The sequence below is a fragment of the Pseudophryne corroboree genome, chromosome 2 (genome assembly GCF_028390025.1).
Source record: "Pseudophryne corroboree isolate aPseCor3 chromosome 2, aPseCor3.hap2, whole genome shotgun sequence".
Lineage (NCBI taxonomy): Eukaryota > Metazoa > Chordata > Amphibia > Anura > Myobatrachidae > Pseudophryne > Pseudophryne corroboree.
The window spans coordinates 125,015,693-125,036,611 of record NC_086445.1 but is presented as its reverse complement, the minus strand read 5'-3'; the positions used below and the strand labels follow the sequence as shown (position 1 = coordinate 125,036,611).

Sequence of the window (20,919 nt, the reverse complement as noted above, 5' to 3'; positions counted from 1 at the left end):
TCAGCAAACGTGCCCATGGCGTGGCAATGCGCTCACCCCGCTGTCAGCATTCTGGCGGACGGTATGCCGCTGACGGTATAGTGACAGCCGGCATCCCATACACCGGGATCCCATACCGATCCCTTTGTGGGTTTACATCACATATTACTGGATTAATTCATATTTGTAAGTTTAGTGGCCCTAATATTCCCTTGCAATCTTACATTGCCTCTTTAAGTAATTTTCCTTTGTACTTCTACATTAATGTACTTTACACAAACAACAGTGACTCATGATATGGAGAAGAACATGCGTTTTAAGAAACGTGTCTGATTAAGTTGTCTTCCCCTTAATACATTTATTTGTAGGCAGCATGCTCTTACATGTACATGTAAGTTCTCATTTTATAGTCTATGTAAATATTACACTCGCAGTATGAATGCAGCCTGTCATTGCTTTCTGGAAACGGGGTTCATGGTGACTTGCAATATCTTTATTATTGTTCTGTTTGTTATTTATGGAGCGATGTATCAAATTTTGTAGAGAGGAGAAGTTGCCCAAAGAAACCAATCAGCTTCTGACCTTTGTTTAGTACAGTCTTTGAAATGACAGAAGCTGATTAGTTACCTTGGACAGCTAGTCTACTTTGGGGGAGGTGTATCAAACCCTAGAGAGATAAAGTACCAACCTTTCTCTTACGTCCTAGAGGATGCTGGGGACTCCGTAAGGACCATGGGGTATAGACAGGCTCCGCAGGAGACATGGGCACTATAAAGAACTTTAGAATGGGTGTGCACTGGCTCCTCCCTCTATGCCCCTCCTCCAGACCTCAGTTAGATCCTGTGCCCAGAGGAGACTGGGTGCATTACAGGGGAGCTCTCCTGAGTTTCTCTGATAAAGAATTTTGTTAGGTTTTTTATTTTCAGGGAGCACTGCTGGCAACAGGCTCCCTGCATCGTGGGACTGAGGAGAGAGAAGCAGACCTACTTAAGTGATAGGCCCTGCTTCTTAGGCTACTGGACACCATTAGCTCCAGAGGGAGTCGGAACGCAGGTCTCCCCTCGCTGTTCGTCCCAGAGCCGCGCCGCTGTCCTCCTTGCAGAGCCGGAAGATAGAAGCCGGGTGAGTATAAGAAGAAAAGAAAACTTCAAGGCGGCAGAAGACTTCAGATCTTCACTGAGGTAAGCGCGCAGCAGTAACGCTGCGCGCCATTGCTCCCACACACTATACACACTAGCGGGCACTGATGGGTGCAGGGCGCAGGGGGGGGGGGGGCTCTCTATCTGGCATTATAAGGTTGGACACTGCGGAGGCAGTAATTCTTTGAATCCCCAGCCAGTTTGGGGGCGGAGCTTGGTCCCTCAGCACTAACCAGCGCCATTTTCTCCACAGAGATCTGCAGAGAAGCTAGCTCCCCGGTCTCTCCCCTGCTGAACACGGTGACACAGGGCTGAAAAGAGGAGGGGGTGTGTGACAGGACAGTCCCGTACGAAAGCACTCGCCGCTTTCGCGTCCCGTCTCCTGCGCACAGAATGGAGGGTCAGGTCACACGAGGCCTGACCACATAGGGGATTCCCGCTTACCGTCAGTAACCGCCTGTTACTGACTCCACCCACTGCACTGTGGGCGGGTTTATGCTGCCACCACCAAACTCCTAACCTGCCGTGGCGTTTGGAACCACGGTTCTGCTCTGTATGTGCCGACACGCTGCCTTACCACACCTGCGTGGTATTGACGAATCCCCACTAGTCACCTGACTAGGCCGCTACCGGTAGCTGGCGGAAGGCGGAACTTGGAGACGTTAGGTGCTTCCCTGGACAGCCGGAGAACGGGGCTATGTTTGGCATAACCCTGTAGGTCACAAGATGAAGCAATCTTCTTGAGGCAGATGAGATGTTTATTTGCTCAATGATAGCCTTAAAAAAGACTCTTCCCTATTGCTAGGGGCAACAGCATACAGCAAGATGTTCCAGCAGAATAATGATGGTACAACTACAATCTGGAGGCACGCAGGCCTTCTTTTTATGTCAATTTTCCACACAGTACCACAGGGGGGTAAGCCCTCCCTGTCTTCTCCAACCAATCAGGTTATCGCACAAAATATAAATAAATTACATTTTACAAGGATGTCAGTAAGTGCAAAAAACAATATCCTCCTTCCTGTCACCCAGACAACATTTGGTATCAGATTAACATTCACTATTGATAAATTTATCACATAGCTTCAAAATACAAATGTTTCTGTCTCATTCACATCTCCAGGCAAACCCAGTGTTTGAGATTACAACAGAAAAGGCTACAATACAAACAAACAGTCTTCCTTCCTGCATCTGCCATTCAGGGTTCGTATATCAATTAAATCGGGTACATGAAACAGGTTCCAAGCCCATAGACCCCGTGATTAGCATCTCTCTCTAAGGAACTTACACATCAAAAGGTTTTGTCATTCACACCTCTCTGCTAGGACAGGGCCATTAGCATGCCACTTCCTACTGACAGGAGATGATTATTCAGACATTGATAAGAGTAAGTGCATTTTCCCCTTTAAAATACAGGTGACCATATCTTGAATATAAAATAAATACTGTTAAACATGCATTCCTGCAATTGTGCACAGAGCACTACATATGACATGTTAAGACACATCATTAAACAAACTTTTAAACAGTCCGCGCCCAGCACCGTAAGTACGTTTAACAGTGACGCCAAGCGCCCATTGTCCCTTAATATGGCGCCGGGCACGAGGGTTAACCCCTTCAGTGCCGCAGCGGCCATTGTCCACGTGGGCTGGGGGTCTCTCCGGCCACAGGGGGGCACTTGTAAGGCGCAGTGAGTGTATTAACACAGTGATTAATATAAAAGCGCTATTATCTGGGAGTTTATTTTCCAGTGTCAGTTGGCGCTGGGTGTGTGCTGGCATACTCTCTCTCTGTCTCTCCAAAGGGCCTTATTGGGGAACTGTCTCCATATAGATATATCCCTGAGTGTGTGAGGGTGTTGGTACGTGTGTGTCGGCATGTCTGAAGCGGAAGGCTCATCTAAGGAGGAGGTGGAGCAGATGATTGTGGTGTCTCCGTCGGCAACGCCGACTCATGATTCGATGGACATGTGGAATGTTTTAAATGCAAATGTGACCTTATTACATAAGAGATTGGACAAAGCAGAGTCCAGGAAAAAAGCAGGGAGTCAATCCACAGCTTCGGTTGGGTCACCGGGCCCTTCTGGGTCTCAAAAACGTCCCCTATCCCAAATAGCAGACACTGATACCGACACGGACTCTGTCTCCAGTGTCGACTACGATGAAGTGAGGTCACACCCTAGGGTGGCAAAAAGTATTCATTATATGATTGTTGCAATAAAAGATGTTTTGCATATCACAGATGACCCCTCGGTCCCTGACACGAGGGTGCGCATGTATAAGGAAAATAAACCTGAGGTAACCTTTCCCCCATCCCAACATAACGGGATTATTTCCCCCATAACGAGTTATTTGAAAAAGCTTGGGAAACTCCAGATAAAAAACTGCAGATTCCCAAGAGAATCTTATGGCGTATCCTTTCCCTGCACAGGACAGGGTACGTTGGGAATCCTCACCCAGGGTGGACAAGGCTTTAACACGCCTGTCCAAGAAGGTGGCGCTACCGTCTCCAGACATGGCAGCCCTCAAGGATCCTGCTGATCGCAGACAGGAAACTACTTTAAAGTTGATTTATGCGCATACAGGTGCTTTGCTCAGACCGGCAATAGCATCGGCATGGGTGTGTAGTGCAGTTGCAGCCTGGACAAATACCTTGTCAGCTGACCTTGATACCCTAGATAGGGATACCATTTTATTGACTTTAGGCCACATTAAAGACGCAGTCTTATATATGAGGGACGTTCAAAGAGACGTTGGGCTGCTGGGTGCGAGAGCCAACGCCATGGCGATTTCGGCTAGGCGAGCCCTGTGGACCCGCCAATGGATGGGTGATGCCGACTCAAAGAAGCGTATGGAGGTTTTGCCATACAAAGGTGAAGTTTTATTTGGTGAAGGACTCGCGGACCTGGTTGCCACAGCTGCCGCGGGTAAATCTACCTTTTTGCCTTTTGTTCCCCCGCAGCAAAAGAAAACTCCACAATATCAGATGCAGTCCTTTCGGTCGCATAAGTCCAGAAGAGGTCGGGGCTCATCTTTCCTCGCCAGAGGTAAGGGTAGAGGAAAGAGAGCACCTGCTCCGGCTAGATCCCAGGAACAGAAGTCCTCCCCGGCTTCTGCTAAATCCACCGCATGACGCTGGGGCTCCACTGAGGGAGTCCACACCAGTGGGGGCACGTCTTCGACTCTTCAGCCAGGTCTGAGTTCTGTCAGACGTGGATCCTTGGGCGATGGATATTGTATCCCAAGGCTACAAACTGGAATTCGAGGAGGTGCCCCCTCGCCGATTTTTCGAGTCGGCCTTGCCAGCTTCTCCCCCAGAGAGGGAAGTAGTGTTAGCTGCAATTCAAAAGCTGTATCAACAGCAAGTGGTTGTCAAGGTACTATTCGACCCTGTTCGTGGTCCCGAAGCTGGATGGTTCGGTCAGACCCATTTTAAATCTAAAATCCCTAAACCTGTACTTGAAAAAGTTCAAATTCAAGATGGAATCGCTCCGGGCTGTGATCTCCAGTCTGGAAGGGGGGGATTTCATGGTGTCAATCGACATAAAGGATGCATACCTTCATGTCCCCATATATCCTCCTCATTGGGCGTACCTGAGATTCGCTGTACGGGCCTGTCATTACCAGTTTCAGACGTTGCCGTTTGGGCTTTCCACGGCCCCGAGGATTTTCACCAAGGTGATGGCGGAGATGATGGTGCTCCTGCGCAGGCAGGGAGTCACAATTATCCCATACTTGGACGATCTCCTGATAAAAGCAAGATCGAGAGATCAATTACAGAAGAGCGTGTCGCTCTCCCTGAGAGTGCTACAACAACACGGTTGGATTCTCAATCTGCCAAAGTCACAATTGATTCCAACGACTCGACTATCATTCCTAGGCATGATTCTGGACACGGAACAGAAGAGGGTTTTTCTCCCGATGGAAAAAGCCGAGGACATCCAAAACATGGTCAGAGACTTGCTAAAACCAAAAAGGGTGTCGGTTCATCAATGCACTCGAGTTCTGGGGAAAATGGTGGCAGCCTACGAGGCCATCCCCTTCGGCAGGTTTCATGCAAGGACGTTTCAGTGAGACCTCCTGGACAAGTGGTCAGGATCCCATCTACTAATACATCAGAAGATAAGCCTGTCCCCTCGGGCCAGGGTGTCTCTCCTGTGGTGGCTGCAAAGTGCTCACCTTCTAGAGGGTCGCAGGTTCGGCATTCAAGACTGGGTTCTGGTGACCACGGACGCGAGCCTCCGAGGATGGGGAGCAGTCACACAGGGAAGAAGTTTTCAGGGCCTATGGTCAAGCCAGGAGGCTTGCCTACACATCAACGTACTGGAATTAAGGGCCATATACAACGGCCTACGACAAGCGGAGAATCTTCTTCGCGACCTACCGGTTCTGATTCAATCAGACAACGTCACAGCCGTGGCTCATGTAAACCGCCAAGGTGGGACAAGGAGCAGAGTGGCAATGGCGGAAGCCACCAGGATTCTTCGCTGGGCGGAAAATCACGTAAGCGCTCTGTCAGCGGTCTTCATTCCGGGAGTGGACAACTGGGAAGCAGACTTCCTCAGCAGACACGATCTCCATCCAGGAGAGTGGGGACTTCATCAAGACGTTTTTACAGAGATAACAAGTCTTTGGGGAATTCCTCACATAGACATGATGGCCTTACACCTCAACAAGAAGCTTCGGAGGTATTGTGCCAGGTCAAGGGACCCTCAGGCAGTAGCGGTGGACGCCCTGGTGACACCTTGGGTGTTTCAGTCGGTCTATGTGTTCCCCCCCTCTTCCTCTCATCTCAAAAATATTGAGAATCATAAGACAAAAAAGAGTGAGAACAATCCTCGTTCCAGATTGGCCTCGAAGGGCCTGGTATTCAGATCTTCAGGAGATGCTCACAGAAGATCCTTGGCCTCTTCCTCTCAGGGAGGACCTGTTCCAAGACTTACCGCGGTTACGTTTGACGGCATGGCGGTTGAACACCGAATCCTAGCTGGGAAAGGTATTTCGGAGGAGGTCATCCCTACTCTGATAAAGGCTAGGAAGGAGGTGACGGCAAAACATTATCACCGTATCTGGAGGAAATATGTTTCTTGGTGTGAAGCCAAGAATGCTCCTACGGAAGATTTCCATCTGGGTCGTTTTCTCCACTTTCTACAGACAGGAGTAGATATGGGCCTAAAATTAGGCTCCATTAAGGTACAGATTTCGGCCCTATCTATTTTCTTTCAGAAGGAATTGGCTTCTCTCCCAGAAGTCCAGACTTTTGTAAAGGGAGTGCTGCACATCCAGCCTCCTTTTGTGCCCCCAGTGGCACCCTGGGACCTTAACGCGGTGTTACGGTTCCTGAAGTCTGACTGGTTTGAGCCTCTTCAAACGGTTGAATTGAAATTTCTCACTTGGAAGGTGGTCATGTTGTTGGCCTTGGCATCTGCAAGGCGGGTGTCCGAATTGGCGGCCTTGTCTCACAAGAACCCCTATTTTACCTTCCATGTGGATAGAGCAGAGTTGAGAACTGGGCCTCAATTTTTGCCTAAGGTGGTTTCTTCATTTCATATGAACCAACCTATTGTGGTGCCTGTGGCTACGGGTGACTTGGAGGATTCCAAGTCCCTGGATGTAGTCAGGGCCTTAAAAATCAATGTAGCCAGAACGGCTCGAGTTAGGAAAACAGAAGCACTGTTTGTCCTGTATGCAGCCAACAAGGTTGGCGCTCCTGCTTCGAAGCAGACTATTGCTCGCTGGATCTGTAACACGATTCAGCAGGCTCATTCTACGGCGGGATTGCCGTTACCAAATTCAGTAAAGGCCCATTCCACTTGGAAGGTGGCCTCTTCTTGGGCGGCTGCCCGAGGCGTCTCGGCTTTACAACTTTGCCGAGCAGCTACATGGTCAGGTTCAAACACTTTTGCAAAGTTCTATAAGTTTGATACCTTGGCTGATGAGGACCTTGCGTTTGCTCAGTCGGTACTGCAGAGTCGTCCGCACTCTCCCGCCCGGTCTGGAGCTTTGGTATAAACCCCATGGTCCTTACGGAGTCCCCAGCATCCTCTAGGACGTAAGAGAAAATAAGATTTTAAACCTACCGGTAAATCTTTTTCTCCTAGTCCGTAGAGGATGCTGGGCGCCCGTCCCAGTGCGGACAAAATCTGCAAGGCTTGTATATAGTTGTTGCTTACATAAGGGTTATGTTACAGTTGTGATCAGTTTTTAGCTGATACTGTTTTTTTATTCATACTGTTAACTGGTTGCGTATATTCCAGGTTATACGGTGTGGATGGTGTGGGCTGGTATGAATTTTGCCCTTAGATTAACAAAATCCTTTCCTCATATTGTCCATCTCCTCTGGGCACAGTTTCTCTAACTGAGGTCTGGAAGAGGGGCATAGAGGGAGGAGCCAGTGCACACCCATTCTAAAGTTCTTTATAGTGCCCATATCTCCTGCGGAGCCCGTCTATACCCCATGGTCCTTACGGAGTCCCCAGCATCCTCTACGGACTAGGAGAAAAAGATTTACCGGTAGGTTTAAAATCTTATTATCAGCCTCTTCCATTATACAAACCGTGAGGCCCGTTGATCAACGTGTGATAAAACTAATTTTGCAAGATAAAAGGTGCTCCAGCCAATCCGCTCACAACTCTCATTTTTCAAACATGTGACAGTAGGAGCTGATTGGCTGTACTGCCGCCATTTATCATAAGCATTGAGTGTTATCACTTGCTGATAATTGAGCCCCACAGTCTGTATAATGGTAATTGGAGGCTGATTGTTTGGTACTTTATCTCTGTTTTCTTTATCTCTCTCCAAGGTTTTATGTATCTCCCCATTTTCTTTCTCCAAGGCTTGGTACATCTACCCTTTAGTTATAAACAATAAAACAGATAAAATCACTGGTCACCATTTGTATTTCTATGACACAGCAAACCCTTTCCTGTATTTAATTTCCCACAGAGTGTAATGTGCTGTTTTAATGCGACATAGCTTAAACTGGTGCTTAGGTGGAATATCTGGATCTGATTGGTCACCAGGAGTACAGTTGGATGATGACTACATACAAAGGGGTCTATTCATAAAGCAGAGAAAAGCCCTGTTTTCTCTGCTTCCTGCTATTCACAGAGCAGGTTACCTGACTTCTCTAGCTGCACCCCAGCTCCGTGCCTGAATTGCATCACCATACTTTTGTATGGTAGCTCAGCTTTCAGCTACTCCATTGAGTTCAGGTTCTCCATCTCAGGAGGCGAAATCTGAACTGTCGTGTGGTAACTGCAGGGAAGCTCAATGCTCCCCTGCTCTGTCCGCATCCGGCACTGGCGCCTACCCCTGACCTCCCAGCAGCCACTGCGGCATGCCGGGAGGTCAACAGGCGGCGCTTGCGCAGAGGGACCCCCTGGACTACCCTTGACATGGCAGAGGAGCACTGCTGGAGGAGACAGCGTTGCTGGACCCCCGTATACCGCAGCGCATCGCTGGAAGGGTGAGTATACATGAATTGCTACTTTAACAGCTATACATCGCATTGCATCGAATTGATGCAATGTATAGTGATAAGTTTTAGTTCAGTGAATAGTTTTTTTTTTGTTTTCTTTATGAATTGACCCCATAGTCAGACTGCTTTTATGCTCTATGAATGCAGTAACTGTTAGTCTTAATTGGCCATTAGAATCTTAGTGTGGGCACATTTAGCGATGGTAGAACTGCTGTTTTACTAAATGGGAAGAGTCCTATGAAAACTGGCGAATAAGCCAAATGAAAGAGTAATTAAATTCAGAGGAAGAGGCCAATTACCTGACAAGCCAGTCCTTTGTCTCTGCTTCTACTCATAAACGAAGCACCCATATGGGGGTGATCAGGTCACATGTGTATTGAGACGCCCACAAAAGGTGACTACACTACATTAAATTAAGGGCCCCATCACATTGGATATGGCTTGAGGTGAAATTAATATTTCCGTAATCGAGAAGAACGTTCAGTTATCCTTAGAGGCATATCTGGTCTATTCGCAGGTTGGTTGTGAATCCTGTCTCTAAGAGGCATCGTTTCCAAGACATGAAGTATATAGGCTAATCCACCTCACAATGTATCATATTTAGGGCCAGATGTAATGAGGTCTGAGTTGGTCAGAGGTGCGGGTTCCGGCCCGAACTCTTTTTTTTTTTTTTTAAAGCGGCAATAATGTACAAGGCAAAACCATGCCTTGAAAATGATTGTCGCTTTAAAAAAAAACCCCATCTAAGTTTGGTTAGGAACCCGCAACTCCGGCCAACTTGGACTTCATTACATCCGGCCCTTAGTGCCATTTGGTAGCTAAAATAGCAGAGAGTAATATGGGAACCCCATTTTCTAGATCATCATATCGCAGGGGAAGTTATGCCCAATTTATGTGAATGCGAGTTATAGTTACATGAGCAATTTAGGGAGGGTCCCCGGACTCCGTTATATCTCCAGCCAATCCTCATAGACTTATGCATCCTCACCCCAGGTGTGATACTCTGCTGGTAAAAGGTATGCCCACCTATGGTTGTGTTGAGACTGGGAGATTAATAACTCATTGAAGTTTAAACCTGCATTTGCCCTGCATTTCTTCCGTTTCTCCCTGGGACAGGTTTCTGTCATTTATTTTTGTCCTGTTTTTATTTTTTGATTGCTTGCATGTACGTACTGTGTAACCATTCCTTACTAACATTATTTTATAAATAAGGATTGTACCATTTTATAAATAAAGCATTTCTTTGTTTAGTTCAGCGGTTCCCAAACTTTTCTGTATCACGGCGTCCTAGAGTATCAGTTTTTTTTTTTTTTTTACGGCACCCCTAGGCCAAAAGTTTTTATTGAGAAATTTACAAAGAAATATGAAATTTAAGTAAATTGGGTTTATATGTCATACTTAGGTACAATTGTGTGGTGAGGGACAAAATTTGCTGCTGTTTGTTCACATATTTTATGATTGGCAGCCACCAGTCCTGGTTTTGCCTGTTATTCACCATAAATAATTTGAATTGGTCCTGGACCACCAACCCAGGGCACCCCTGCAAGTGTCCCGAGGCACCCCAGGGAGCCACGGCACACAGTTTGGGAACCTCTGGTGTAGTTCAATCATATTTGCTCCCAGAACCCAGTCTTTGGAAGAGGTTGTGAGACGGCTAGAATATGCTACACATTGTTATTAATTGCTGAAACCGTAGGCACATAACAATACTGCGTGGGTGCCTGGGGTTGCTGAGCCTACGCAATTGAGGATGTTGATAATACACTGTTATATACTGATGAAGTACTGTAGGGAGCGATTGTCCCAGACTACGCGGATGTGGATATCACTAAGCCTTGTGTGCATTTGTCAAATAGGTGTTTGGGGATCTGTGACCCCTTTGTTTTATTGTTATCACAGCTGGCGGCAGATGTGGGATAAAATGAGGTCCCTGACACCCTATATTCTGTATTCCAGGTATGTGAGACTTATCCCAGAGAGCTGTATGTACCATTTACAGTCAGCAAGCCAATCATTGTTGGAAGCTCAAAGTTCAGAAGTAAAGGAAGGTTCCCGGTGCTGTCCTATTATCACAAGGAGACACAGGTACCTAGTCAGTCGTCTTCTGTTATACAGGTTCATTGTGTTCCGGCAGCACAGTATGAGTCCGGAGTGTACAGCTGCAAGATCAGAGTATGTGCCGTAGCTTTACCCAATAATGAGATCCTGATTCTCTCTTACAGTGTTTTGTGCCTATATATAATCCCATGTAGCTAAATATACTCTTGTATGTGACGTACTCACAGCGCTTGTCAAATATAAGAACATCTGTAACAAACCCACAGCTTTGTCCTGCTTTTGTTACACATTACAATAAAGCACCTTCATTTCTTTTTGTGCAAACCATCCAGTTATAATTATCGCAGCTTGGTGTTTCCTGAACACATCGCCTGTCTGGGCCCATGTTTCACTGACTCATATTCTGAATTTGAAGTAGATTAAAGATGGATATTTGCTGCAAGTACTGAGTACTATCAAATCAAAGTAAATATTCCGAAACTTTCTCGGCAAATTACTAAAACTAGAAAACAAAAGTCATTACATTAAAAAAAAAAAAAAAAAGTTGCAAACTCAAATGTTCAGTTACATTTCTTCAGAGGTCGCACAGTTCATCCTCTTCGCCACTTAGGGTTTTCTCACCCTTGTGCTGAGGTCATTTGTTCTTATTTGCTCTCGTCCAATTCCATCATCAATATTAATGATTTTTTCTCTTACGTCCTAGAGGATGCTGGGGACTCCAAAAGGACCATGGGGTATAGACGGGATCCGCAGGAGATTGCGCACACTAAAAAGACTTTGGGTGTGAACTGGCTCCTCCCTCTATGCCCCTCCCCCAGACCTCAGTTAGACTTTGTGCCCAGGAGTGACTGGACACACACTAGGGGAGCTCTACTGAGTTTCTCTAGAAAGACTTTTGTTAGGTTTTTTATTTTCAGGGAGACCTGCTGGCTACAGGCTCCCTGCATCGTGGGACTGAGGGGAAAGAAGTCAGACCTACTTCTTCTTAGTTAAGGGCTCTGCTTCTTAGGCTACTGTACACCATTAGCTCCAGAGGGTTCGATCACTTGGATCGCCTAGCTGCTTGTTCCCGGAGCCGCGCCTTCACCCCCCTCACAGAAGACAGAAGCCGGGTGAGTATTAGAAGAACCGAAGACTTCAGTGACGGCAGAAGACTTCAGTAACGAGGTACAGCCCAGCGGTAGCGCTGCGCTTTATGCTCCCACACATACAACTAACGGCACTTGCAGGGTGCTGGGGGAGGGGGGGCGCCCTGGGCAGCAGTTACTGAGGTGTTTTTGAACTGGTAAATGACATATTCGGTGCCTGGGCACCGTATATTGGACCCCCGCCAATATAAAGAATTCAAATTCAGGTGGAACTGAAGCGCGACGGAAAGGGGCGGGGCTTAGTCGCACAGCTCACCAGCGCCATTTACTTCTCTCCACAGACGCTGCAGAGTACACTGGCCCGGAGCTCCAAGCTCCTCACACGTAAAGGGAGCAAAACAGGGGGGGGGGGCACAAATGTTTTGGTGCTTTTATTATTATTAGTACAGTGCTGGACACATACATTGTTGTGGTGTAATATATGGGCGCTGGGGTGTGAGCTGGTATACTTCCTCTGTGTTTCTCTCTCTGGGCTTCCCTGTAGGCTGTCCCCTTTATTGGCCAGTGTGTGTGTTGGGTGTCGGTACTTCGTGTCGGCATGTCTGAGGCTGAGTATTCCTCCCCGGAGGAAGTTACTGGGGGCGCAGAAAAGGAGCTGGAAATGGCTCTGTCGACACAGTCGACTACTGATTGGGTTGCTATGTTGAGTACACTTAATGCTAATGTTGCTTTGTTGTCTAAGAGGCTGGATAAATCTGATTCTCAGACACAGACATGGAGAAAATCCATGGAGGATGCTTTGGCTCAAGTGCAGACCCCCTCAGGGTCACAAAAACGTTCATTTACCCAGATGGTAGATACAGATGCCGACACGGACTCTGATTCCGATGTCGATTTTAATGAGGCTACTTTACACCCAAGGGTAGTTAAGAGTATTCAGTACATGATTGTGGCTATTAAAGATGTTTTGCGTATCTCTGACGAACCTGCTGTTCAGGAGACAAGGATTTGCCTATTTAAAGGGAAAAAACCTGAGGGGAAGTTTCCCCCCTCTCATGAAATGAATACTCTTTGTGAAAAAGCTTGGGAGTCGCCGGACAAGAGGTGGCAGATTCCTAAGAGAGTTATTATGGCGTATCCTTTCCCCTCTGATGACAGGGAAAAATGGGAGTCGTCTCCGAATGTCGACAAGGCTCTCTCCAGTTTGTCCAAGAAGGTGGCACTTCCGTCCCCTGACACGGCTGCTCTCAGGGATCCAGCGGATCGCAAGCTGGAGACGTATTTGAAGGCCATTTTCGTTAATATTGGTGCATTGCTCAGAACTGCTGTGGCGTCGGTATGGGTGAGTAGTGCTATTGCTAAATGGGCTGATAATTTAGCTTCTGATATGGATACCCTTGATAAAGATAATATTCTTTTGTCTCTTGGTTATATCAAGGACGCTGCTGATTACCTAAAGGATGTGGCGAGAGATGTTGGCCTCTTGGGATCAAGAGCCAATGCCATGGCGGTCTCGGCTAGGAGGGCGCTGTGGATCCATTAATGGAATGCTGATGCCGACTCCAAGAAAAATATGGAAGCTCTCCCCTTCAAAGGTAGTGTCTTGTTTGGTGACGGCCTGGCTGACCTGGTGTCTACCGCTACTGCGGGTAAGTCATCTTTTCTTCCTTATGTTCCCACACAACAGAAAAAGGCACCCCATCAACAGATGCAGTCCTTTCGACCTAATAAATACAAATGAGGTAAAGGCTCGTTCTTCCTCGCTTCAAAGGGTAGAGGAAAGGAAAAGAAGTAGCCGGCAGGATCAGGCACCCAGGACCAAAAGTCCTCCCCCGCCTCTACCAAATCCACCGCATGACGCTGGGGCTCCCCTGCGGGAGTCTGTGCCGGTGGGGTCTTCAGTCAGGTCTGGGTTCAATCAGCCCTTGATCCTTGGGTCGTAGACATAGTGTCCCAAGGGTACAAGCTGGAGTTTCAGGAGATGCCCCCCAGCCGCTTTTTCATATCAGCCTTGCCAGTTTCTCTTCCAGAAAGAGAAGTGGTAAATGCTGCGATACAAAAGTTGTGTCAACAAAGGGTCATTGTTCCCGTTCCCCCGTCCCAACGGGCGGAAGGGTTCTATTTGAGCCTCTTTGTCGTACCGAAGCCGGACGGTTCGGTCAGACCGATTTTGAACCTAAAATCCCTCAATCCATACTTGAAAACTTTCAAGTTCAAGATGGAATCTCTTCGAGCTGTGATCTCCAGCCTAGAAGGGGGGGGGGATTTTCTGGCATCAGTCGACATAAAGGATGCCTACTTACACGTCCCGATTTATCCTCCGCATCAGGCCTTCCTGAGACTTGCGGTGCAGGATTGTCATAACCAATTTCAGACGTTGCCGTTTGGGCTTTCCACGGCCCCGAGGGTTTTCACCAAGGTTATGGCAGAAATGATGGTACTCCTTCGCAAGCGAGGGGTAACAATTATCCCGTACTTGGACGATCTCCTGATAAAGGCGAGGTCAAAGGAACAATTGTTAAAGAATGTGGAACTCTCCGTGACAGTTCTGCAATATCACGGTTGGATTTTAAATTTGCCAAAGTCTCAGTTACTTCCGACGACTCGACTGCCCTTCCTGGGCATGATCCTAGACACGAAGCTTCAGAGAGTGTTTCTTCCGGAGGACAAAGCTCTAGAAATACAGACCATGGTCAAGGAGCTTTTGAGACCGACAAGAGTGTCGATTCATCAATGCACTCGAGTGCTAGGGAAGATGGTGGCGGCTTACGAGGCCATTCCGTTTGGCAGGTTTCATGCCAGGGTGTTTCAGTGGGACCTGCTGGACAGATGGTCCGGGTCTCGCCTACACATGCACCGGAAAATAAGTGTATCTTCCAGGGCCAGGATCTCTCTCCTGTGGTGGCTGCAAAGCTTTCACCTCCTAGAGGGACGCCGCTTTGGAATCCAGGACTGGGTCCTGCTGACCACAGATGCAAGTCTCCGAGGCTGGGGCGCAGTCGTGCAGGGAAGAAGTTTCCAGGGAAAATGGTCAAGCCAGGAATCTTCTCTCCACATAAATGTTCTCGAGTTAAGAGACATTTACAACGGCCTCCTGCAAGCGAAGAACCTTCTTCAGGGTCTCCCTGTCCTGATCCAGTCGGACAACATCACAGCGGTGGCGTACGTAAACCGCCAAGGCGGAACAAGGAGCAGGGCGGCAATGGCGGAAGCCACAAGAATTCTCCGCTGGCGGATCAGCATGTGAGCGCTCTGTCAGCTGTTTTCCTCCCGGGCGTGGACAACTGGGAAGCAGACTTCCTCAGCAGACACGATCTCCATCCAGGAAAGTGGGCTCTTCATCAAGAGGTATTTGCAGAAGTGGCAAGGCGTTGGGGAATTCCTCAGATAGACATGATGGCGTCTCGCCTCAACAAGAAGCTTCCGAGGTATTGTTCCAGGTCAAGGGACCCCCAAGCCTGTGCAGTGGACGCCCTGGTAACTCCGTGGGTGTTTCAGTCGGTGTATGTGTTCCCTCCGCTTCCTCTCATTCCAAAGGTGCTGAGGTTCATAAGACAAACAAGGGTCCAGGCAATACTCGTCGTTCCAGATTAGCCGCGGAGGGCCTGGTATCCGGATCTTCAAGAATTACTAGTGGAAGATCCCTGGCCGCTTCCTCTAAGAGATGACCTGTTACTGCAGGGGCCCTGCCTGTTTCCGGACTTACCGCGGCTGCGTTTGACGGCGTGGAAGTTGAACGCCAGATTTTAGCTCGGAAGGGTATTCCCGGGGAAGTCATCTCCACTCTCCTTAAGGCTAGGAAGGAGGTCACGGCGAAACATTATCACAGTATTTGGAGAAAATATGTGTCGTGGTGTGAAACCAAAGCAGCTCCTGCGGAGGAGTTTCACTTAGGTCGGTTCCTCCATTTTTTGCAGGCAGGCGTGGATGCGGGCCTGAAATTGGGTTCCATCAAAGTGCAGATTTTGGCTTTATCTATTTTCTTTCAAAAGGAATTGGCCGTCCTTCCTGAGGTTCAGACTTTCGTGAAGGGAGTGCTGCATATCCATCCTCCATTTGTGCCACCCGTGGCGCCGTGGGATCTTGAAGTGGTGTTGCAGTTTCTTGTGAGACACTGGTTTGAGCCTTTGGTCATGCTTTTGGCTCTGGCGTCTGCCAGACGAGTGTCCAAGTTGGCAGCCTTGTCTCACAAGAGCCCATATTTGATCTTTCATTCGGATAGAGCGGAATTGAGGACTCGCCAACAATTTCTGCCGAAGGTGGTTTCTTCGTTTCACATAAACCAGCCTATTGTGGTACCTGTGGCTACAGATGCTGTAGCGGTCCTAAAATCTCTTGACTTTGTAAGAGCTTTGAAAATTTATGTCGCTAGAACGGCTCTTACTAGGAAGACAGAGGCTCTGTTTGTCCTGTATGCTTCCAACAAGATTGGAAATCCTGCTTCTAAGCAAACTATTGCACGCTGGATTTGTAATACGATTCAGCAAGCTCATTCTTCGGCTGGGCTACCGGTACTGAAGTCAGTAAAGGCCCATTCTACCAGGAAGGTGGGCTCATCTTGGGCGGCTGCCCGAGGGGTCTCGGCACTTCAACTTTGCTGAGCAGCTACGTGGTTGGGTTCAAACACTTTTGCTAAGTTCTACAGGTTTGATACCCTGGCTGATGAGGACCTCATGTTTGCTCAATCGGTGCTGCAGAGTCGTCCGCACTCTCCCGCCCGGTCTGGAGCTTTGGTATAGACCCCATGGTCCTTTTGGAGTCCCCAGCATCCTCTAGGACGTAAGAGAAAATAGGATTTTAATACCTACCGGTAAATCCTTTTCTCCTAGTCCGTAGAGGATGCTGGGCGCCCATCCCAGTGCAGACTGTTCCTTGCAGTTGTATTGATACTGGTTACTTATGGTTACACGTGGGTTGTGTATCAGTTATATTCAGCTGGTTGCTGTTGTTAGTTCATACTGTTATCTGGTTTCATGCTACTCCGGTTGTACGGTATGTTTGTGGTGTGGGCTGGTATGTTTATCGCCCTTAGTTAACTAAAATCCTTTCCTCGAAATGTCAGTCTCTCCTGGGCACAGTTCCTATAACTGAGGTCTGGGGGAGGGGCATAGATGGAGGAGCCAGTTCACACCCAGTCAAAGTCTTTTTAGTGTGCCCAAGCTCCTGCGGATCCCGTCTATACCCCATGGTCCTTTTGGAGTCCCCAGCGTCCTCTACGGACTAGGAGAAAAGGATTTACCGGTAGGTATTAAAATCCTATTTTTTTAAGCAGTATTCACAGTAATTAAACCTTGGGTTTTTTAAAAACCGTTAGTCTTTTTACTCACTCTAAAGCTGGGTACACGCCTAATGATTATCTGTCCAAATTGTCTGCTGGGAACAAAACTCTGGTAATCTACGGGAGCAAATGACAATCATTTATTTGCTTCCAAATGCTGGAAAACAGACAAAAACAATTGTTCAGATAAATTTGTTAAATCAAATGGATTTAACCAATTTGTCTGAACGCCCGTTGCCTGTTTGCCAGCGTTTAGGAGCAAATGGAGGATTGCCATTTGCTCCCTTAGATTACCAGATTTTTGTTCCCACCATACAGATTGGACAGATAAATCTGTAGGTGTGTACCCAGCTTTACATGTAAATTTTTTTTTATCCAAAATGGCCAAAAGATGTATTTTTACTGAAATTTAAAGAGAAGGTATCAAAAGCACATGTGATTTATTGTATCCATATTTGTGGTTGTTATTTTGCCAATAATCCACCTTTCCAAAATAGTAAAAAAACATTTTTTTCCACATTTTCTCTTGATTTAAACGCCTCCTATGTGTAGGGAGAGTATGGTTGCCCAATAAGGCCTATCATTTAAAAAAAACAACCTATTGCATTAAAGGAGGGGCCACTTTTTTTATTTATTTTACAGAAGATGGGGGTGATATGTGCTTTAGCACCCCCCCAATATGCAGCAAATTATATACTTTTTATGTACTGTTTAAAAATAATAATAATTAATCAACTAATTATACTGATCAAACATCGGGACTGAAAATGTGACTGGAAGTCCCCTCCAGATACTACCATTGGTCTCCATCTCCCAAATTTTTGCAAATGTTTGCCCATATTGTTCAACAGTCCAACTTTTTACCTTGGGACCAAACACTGCTCCATCGCATTCATGTGGTCTCTCTAATGTTAAATCTGTAATATGGTAGATCTTTTCCTGTCTCTGTCCAGGCGGCCATTTGCCGGTGCAGCCAGCCATTGTCTGGGTTTAGCGCAAGATGTCTGGAGGATGAGCACATGCTGCAGTTTGTCAGCAAAGCCAATCCCGTGTGTCACTCCATGTATGTCATGGATACTAGGCCTAAGGTAGGTACATGTCTTCCCCGCTGTTACAGGGATTATTTTTCTTTAAAATTGTGTGTATGTATACATTGTTTGAAGTTTGCTCCCACAAGAATACAATACACAATATAATTGGGTGACATGACCAGTGTACAGGAGTATAAATCCACACAAAGGGCAGAATTCATTTGTTTGCGACAGTGGCTGTCAGTGCCAGATGCCCGATAGAGTAATTCAATTGTTGTTCCGGCGCCGGCATTTCCTCTCCCCCATGCTGGCGATCAGAAATGTGCGAAGAGGGACCTGTTTGGGTGCCAAGCAGCACTTTTCGCATTGCGCCAAGCATTGTGGGCGGGTTTAGCCATTTTGCGCAGCAAAAACACAGTGCTGCAGGGGGCAATAATAAACAATTGAATAGCCCCTCCCCTGATCTCCCGTCAATTTAGACGGGAGATTAGGCGCTCATAAACAATTGCATTCCCCTCAAAGGATTCTGTCCTATTGGAAGGTTAGCAAATAAATAACAAGTATAAGCAATGTGGCAGAACAAAGAAAACTAGAACATATTAAATGTAACACAAAACGAGCAACACAGTGGTAGTCAGGGACTTAAAAAAACAGCCTATATGCTATATAATGTAAAGGGAACTTTGTGAATCCTGTTTTTCTTAGCTTCAGTTACCCCAAAATGTTGAGGGTAATTCAGATTGATCGCAGCTTCAAATTTGTTAGCATTTGGGCGAAACCATGTGCACTGCAGGGAGGGCAGATGTAACATGTGCAGAGAGAGTTAGATTTGGGTGGGGTGTGTTCAAACTGAAATCTAAATTGCAGTGTCAAAATAAAGCAGCCAGTATTTACCCTGCACAGAAACAATATAACCTATCTAAATCTAACTCTCTCTGCACATATTACATCTGCCCCACCTGCAGTGCACATGGTTTTGCCCAACTGCTAACAAATTTGCTGCTGCGATCAACTCTGAATTACCCCCATAGTGTAGGTATCCTGATGTTCCTTATCTTCACTCTTCTCCTATCTTAATAGATGTAATCCATTGGCACTTCAAAAAACAAAACAAAAAAAACAATGACTGGACAAAGAGTAATCGGCATATCCTCTCTAGATGGCCACGTGTCCTCCCTTGTCATAGACAGCCAGTCATGAGCGGCCTCTCATCATTGTCACTGGTTCTAAAATTACCCTTCAAACCACTGTAGCTCATATTAAATTTAAAAAAATAAAGCATAAAATTAAAATGTATATGTTTAAATATACTAATAAATCAAAATATCTTGGCTCTTAGATTTTTTTTTATTTTTTATATTTTAGTCTACACCACATGAGGGAAAGTATTCCATGACAGAATTACATAGCTTTGTTTTGTGAAAACTCTCTTATTTTATTTCTCTTTATGTTCCAGCTGAACGCCATGGCAAACAGAGCGGCCGGCAAGGGCTACGAGAATGCCGACAATTACTCTAACATTAAGTTTCAGTTTGTTGGCATTGAGAATATTCATGTAATGAGGTCGAGTCTGCAGAAACTCCTGGAAGGTACGTGGTGCGCCTGAGATGTAATTAGCGCCGTTTGCTGATCAGTTATGTCCGCACTCACTTATTCACTCTTATTCTTTAGGTACGGTGATCAAAGTAGTACATGTGTGGGCCCATTATCCGCATCTGTTACAGAAAATGGCTGGGAATCCCTCTGTTTTATAAATTGTGCAAGATGTTAATTCAAGAGGAAATAAAGACATAAGCTCAGATTCTTTACAGTAATTAAATGAAAAACAAATACTTTGTACCTTAATTAATAGGCCAGTGCAGGTTACTTATACCCCTTTCACGCTGCACAAATAACCTGGTATCGACCCGGCATATTGCCGAATCCACACGGGTCGGTGTGTGGTGTGAAAGGGCCATGGTCGAATTCCTAGGTCGCCTGACCCAGTAATTCAACCCGAGAATAAAGCAGTGTTATTCCCGGGTTAAATACCGGGTCATTGGCAGCGTGAATGGGTTCGACACGGGACCCGTTCACTACAGTAGGGAGAGGCGGCGCGGAGATGAGCTCATCTCCCAGCGCCGGCTCCCCCTCCTGCAGCTATGACAACAGGCCCGGCATATTGCCGGGTCAGGAAGACAGCTGTTAGGGTCCAATGCCGTATCCCACCTGGGAAGGACCCATTTCCAATTCCCGGATGGGATCCGGCATTGGCAGTGTGAAAGGGGCATTAGTAACAGGGCAAATATTACTTATTTCCTTTTAGACTTTGAAAGCAAGTTTCTGGTTATTTTATATTGCACATTTACACTTTGGTGATGATTAATAGTTGCCACAGAAGTCGCCTGCAGATGCACACGCATTGCAAGCTTGGAAATGCACGTGGATCCTTGCCTGTATTAAGAGTTGGGGCCGCACTACCCCCTGTACATCCACTTATGGAAGTAGCTGTCATCACCATTAGCACGTATTTGCTCCAGCCCCATCCTTGCAAGAGATCTGTTTGCATATGTGCCTTTCTAGATATCCTGCCCCCACCGAACACTTATATTATGCGCGAGTATCCAATTGCCATCAAGTGACACCCACTGGAGCTGAGATGCTTACGACTCTGTATCATACACTGTTCCTCAGAATTGTGTAGTGTCAGCTAAGGCACACACACAGTGGGGAAAGCGTTTATAAATTCCCTACATGTTGTGTTTTATCCACCAGAGGGCAGCATGTAGCTGTGGATATACATTACATTACAAGCTCTGTCATCTGCAGATGACATTACTAGTATTATTTATTTGTAAGGTGCCACAGTGCTCCACCTCCCTGGGTTA

At 46.8% G+C, this 20,919-nt stretch overlaps 1 protein-coding gene across 2 annotated transcripts in view; it reads left to right on the top strand.

Annotated features, from left to right (window-relative positions):
- MTMR6 (myotubularin related protein 6) overlaps window positions 1-20,919 on the top strand; it is a 181,674-nt gene that overhangs the window by 98,088 nt on the left and 62,667 nt on the right. For both annotated transcript variants that reach the window (XM_063951686.1, XM_063951685.1), the window contains exons 5-7: window positions 10,554-10,682; window positions 17,975-18,109; window positions 19,509-19,641. In XM_063951686.1, coding sequence (XP_063807756.1) covers window positions 10,554-10,682; window positions 17,975-18,109; window positions 19,509-19,641 — 397 coding nt within the window. The remainder of the gene's footprint in view (window positions 1-10,553; window positions 10,683-17,974; window positions 18,110-19,508; window positions 19,642-20,919) is intronic.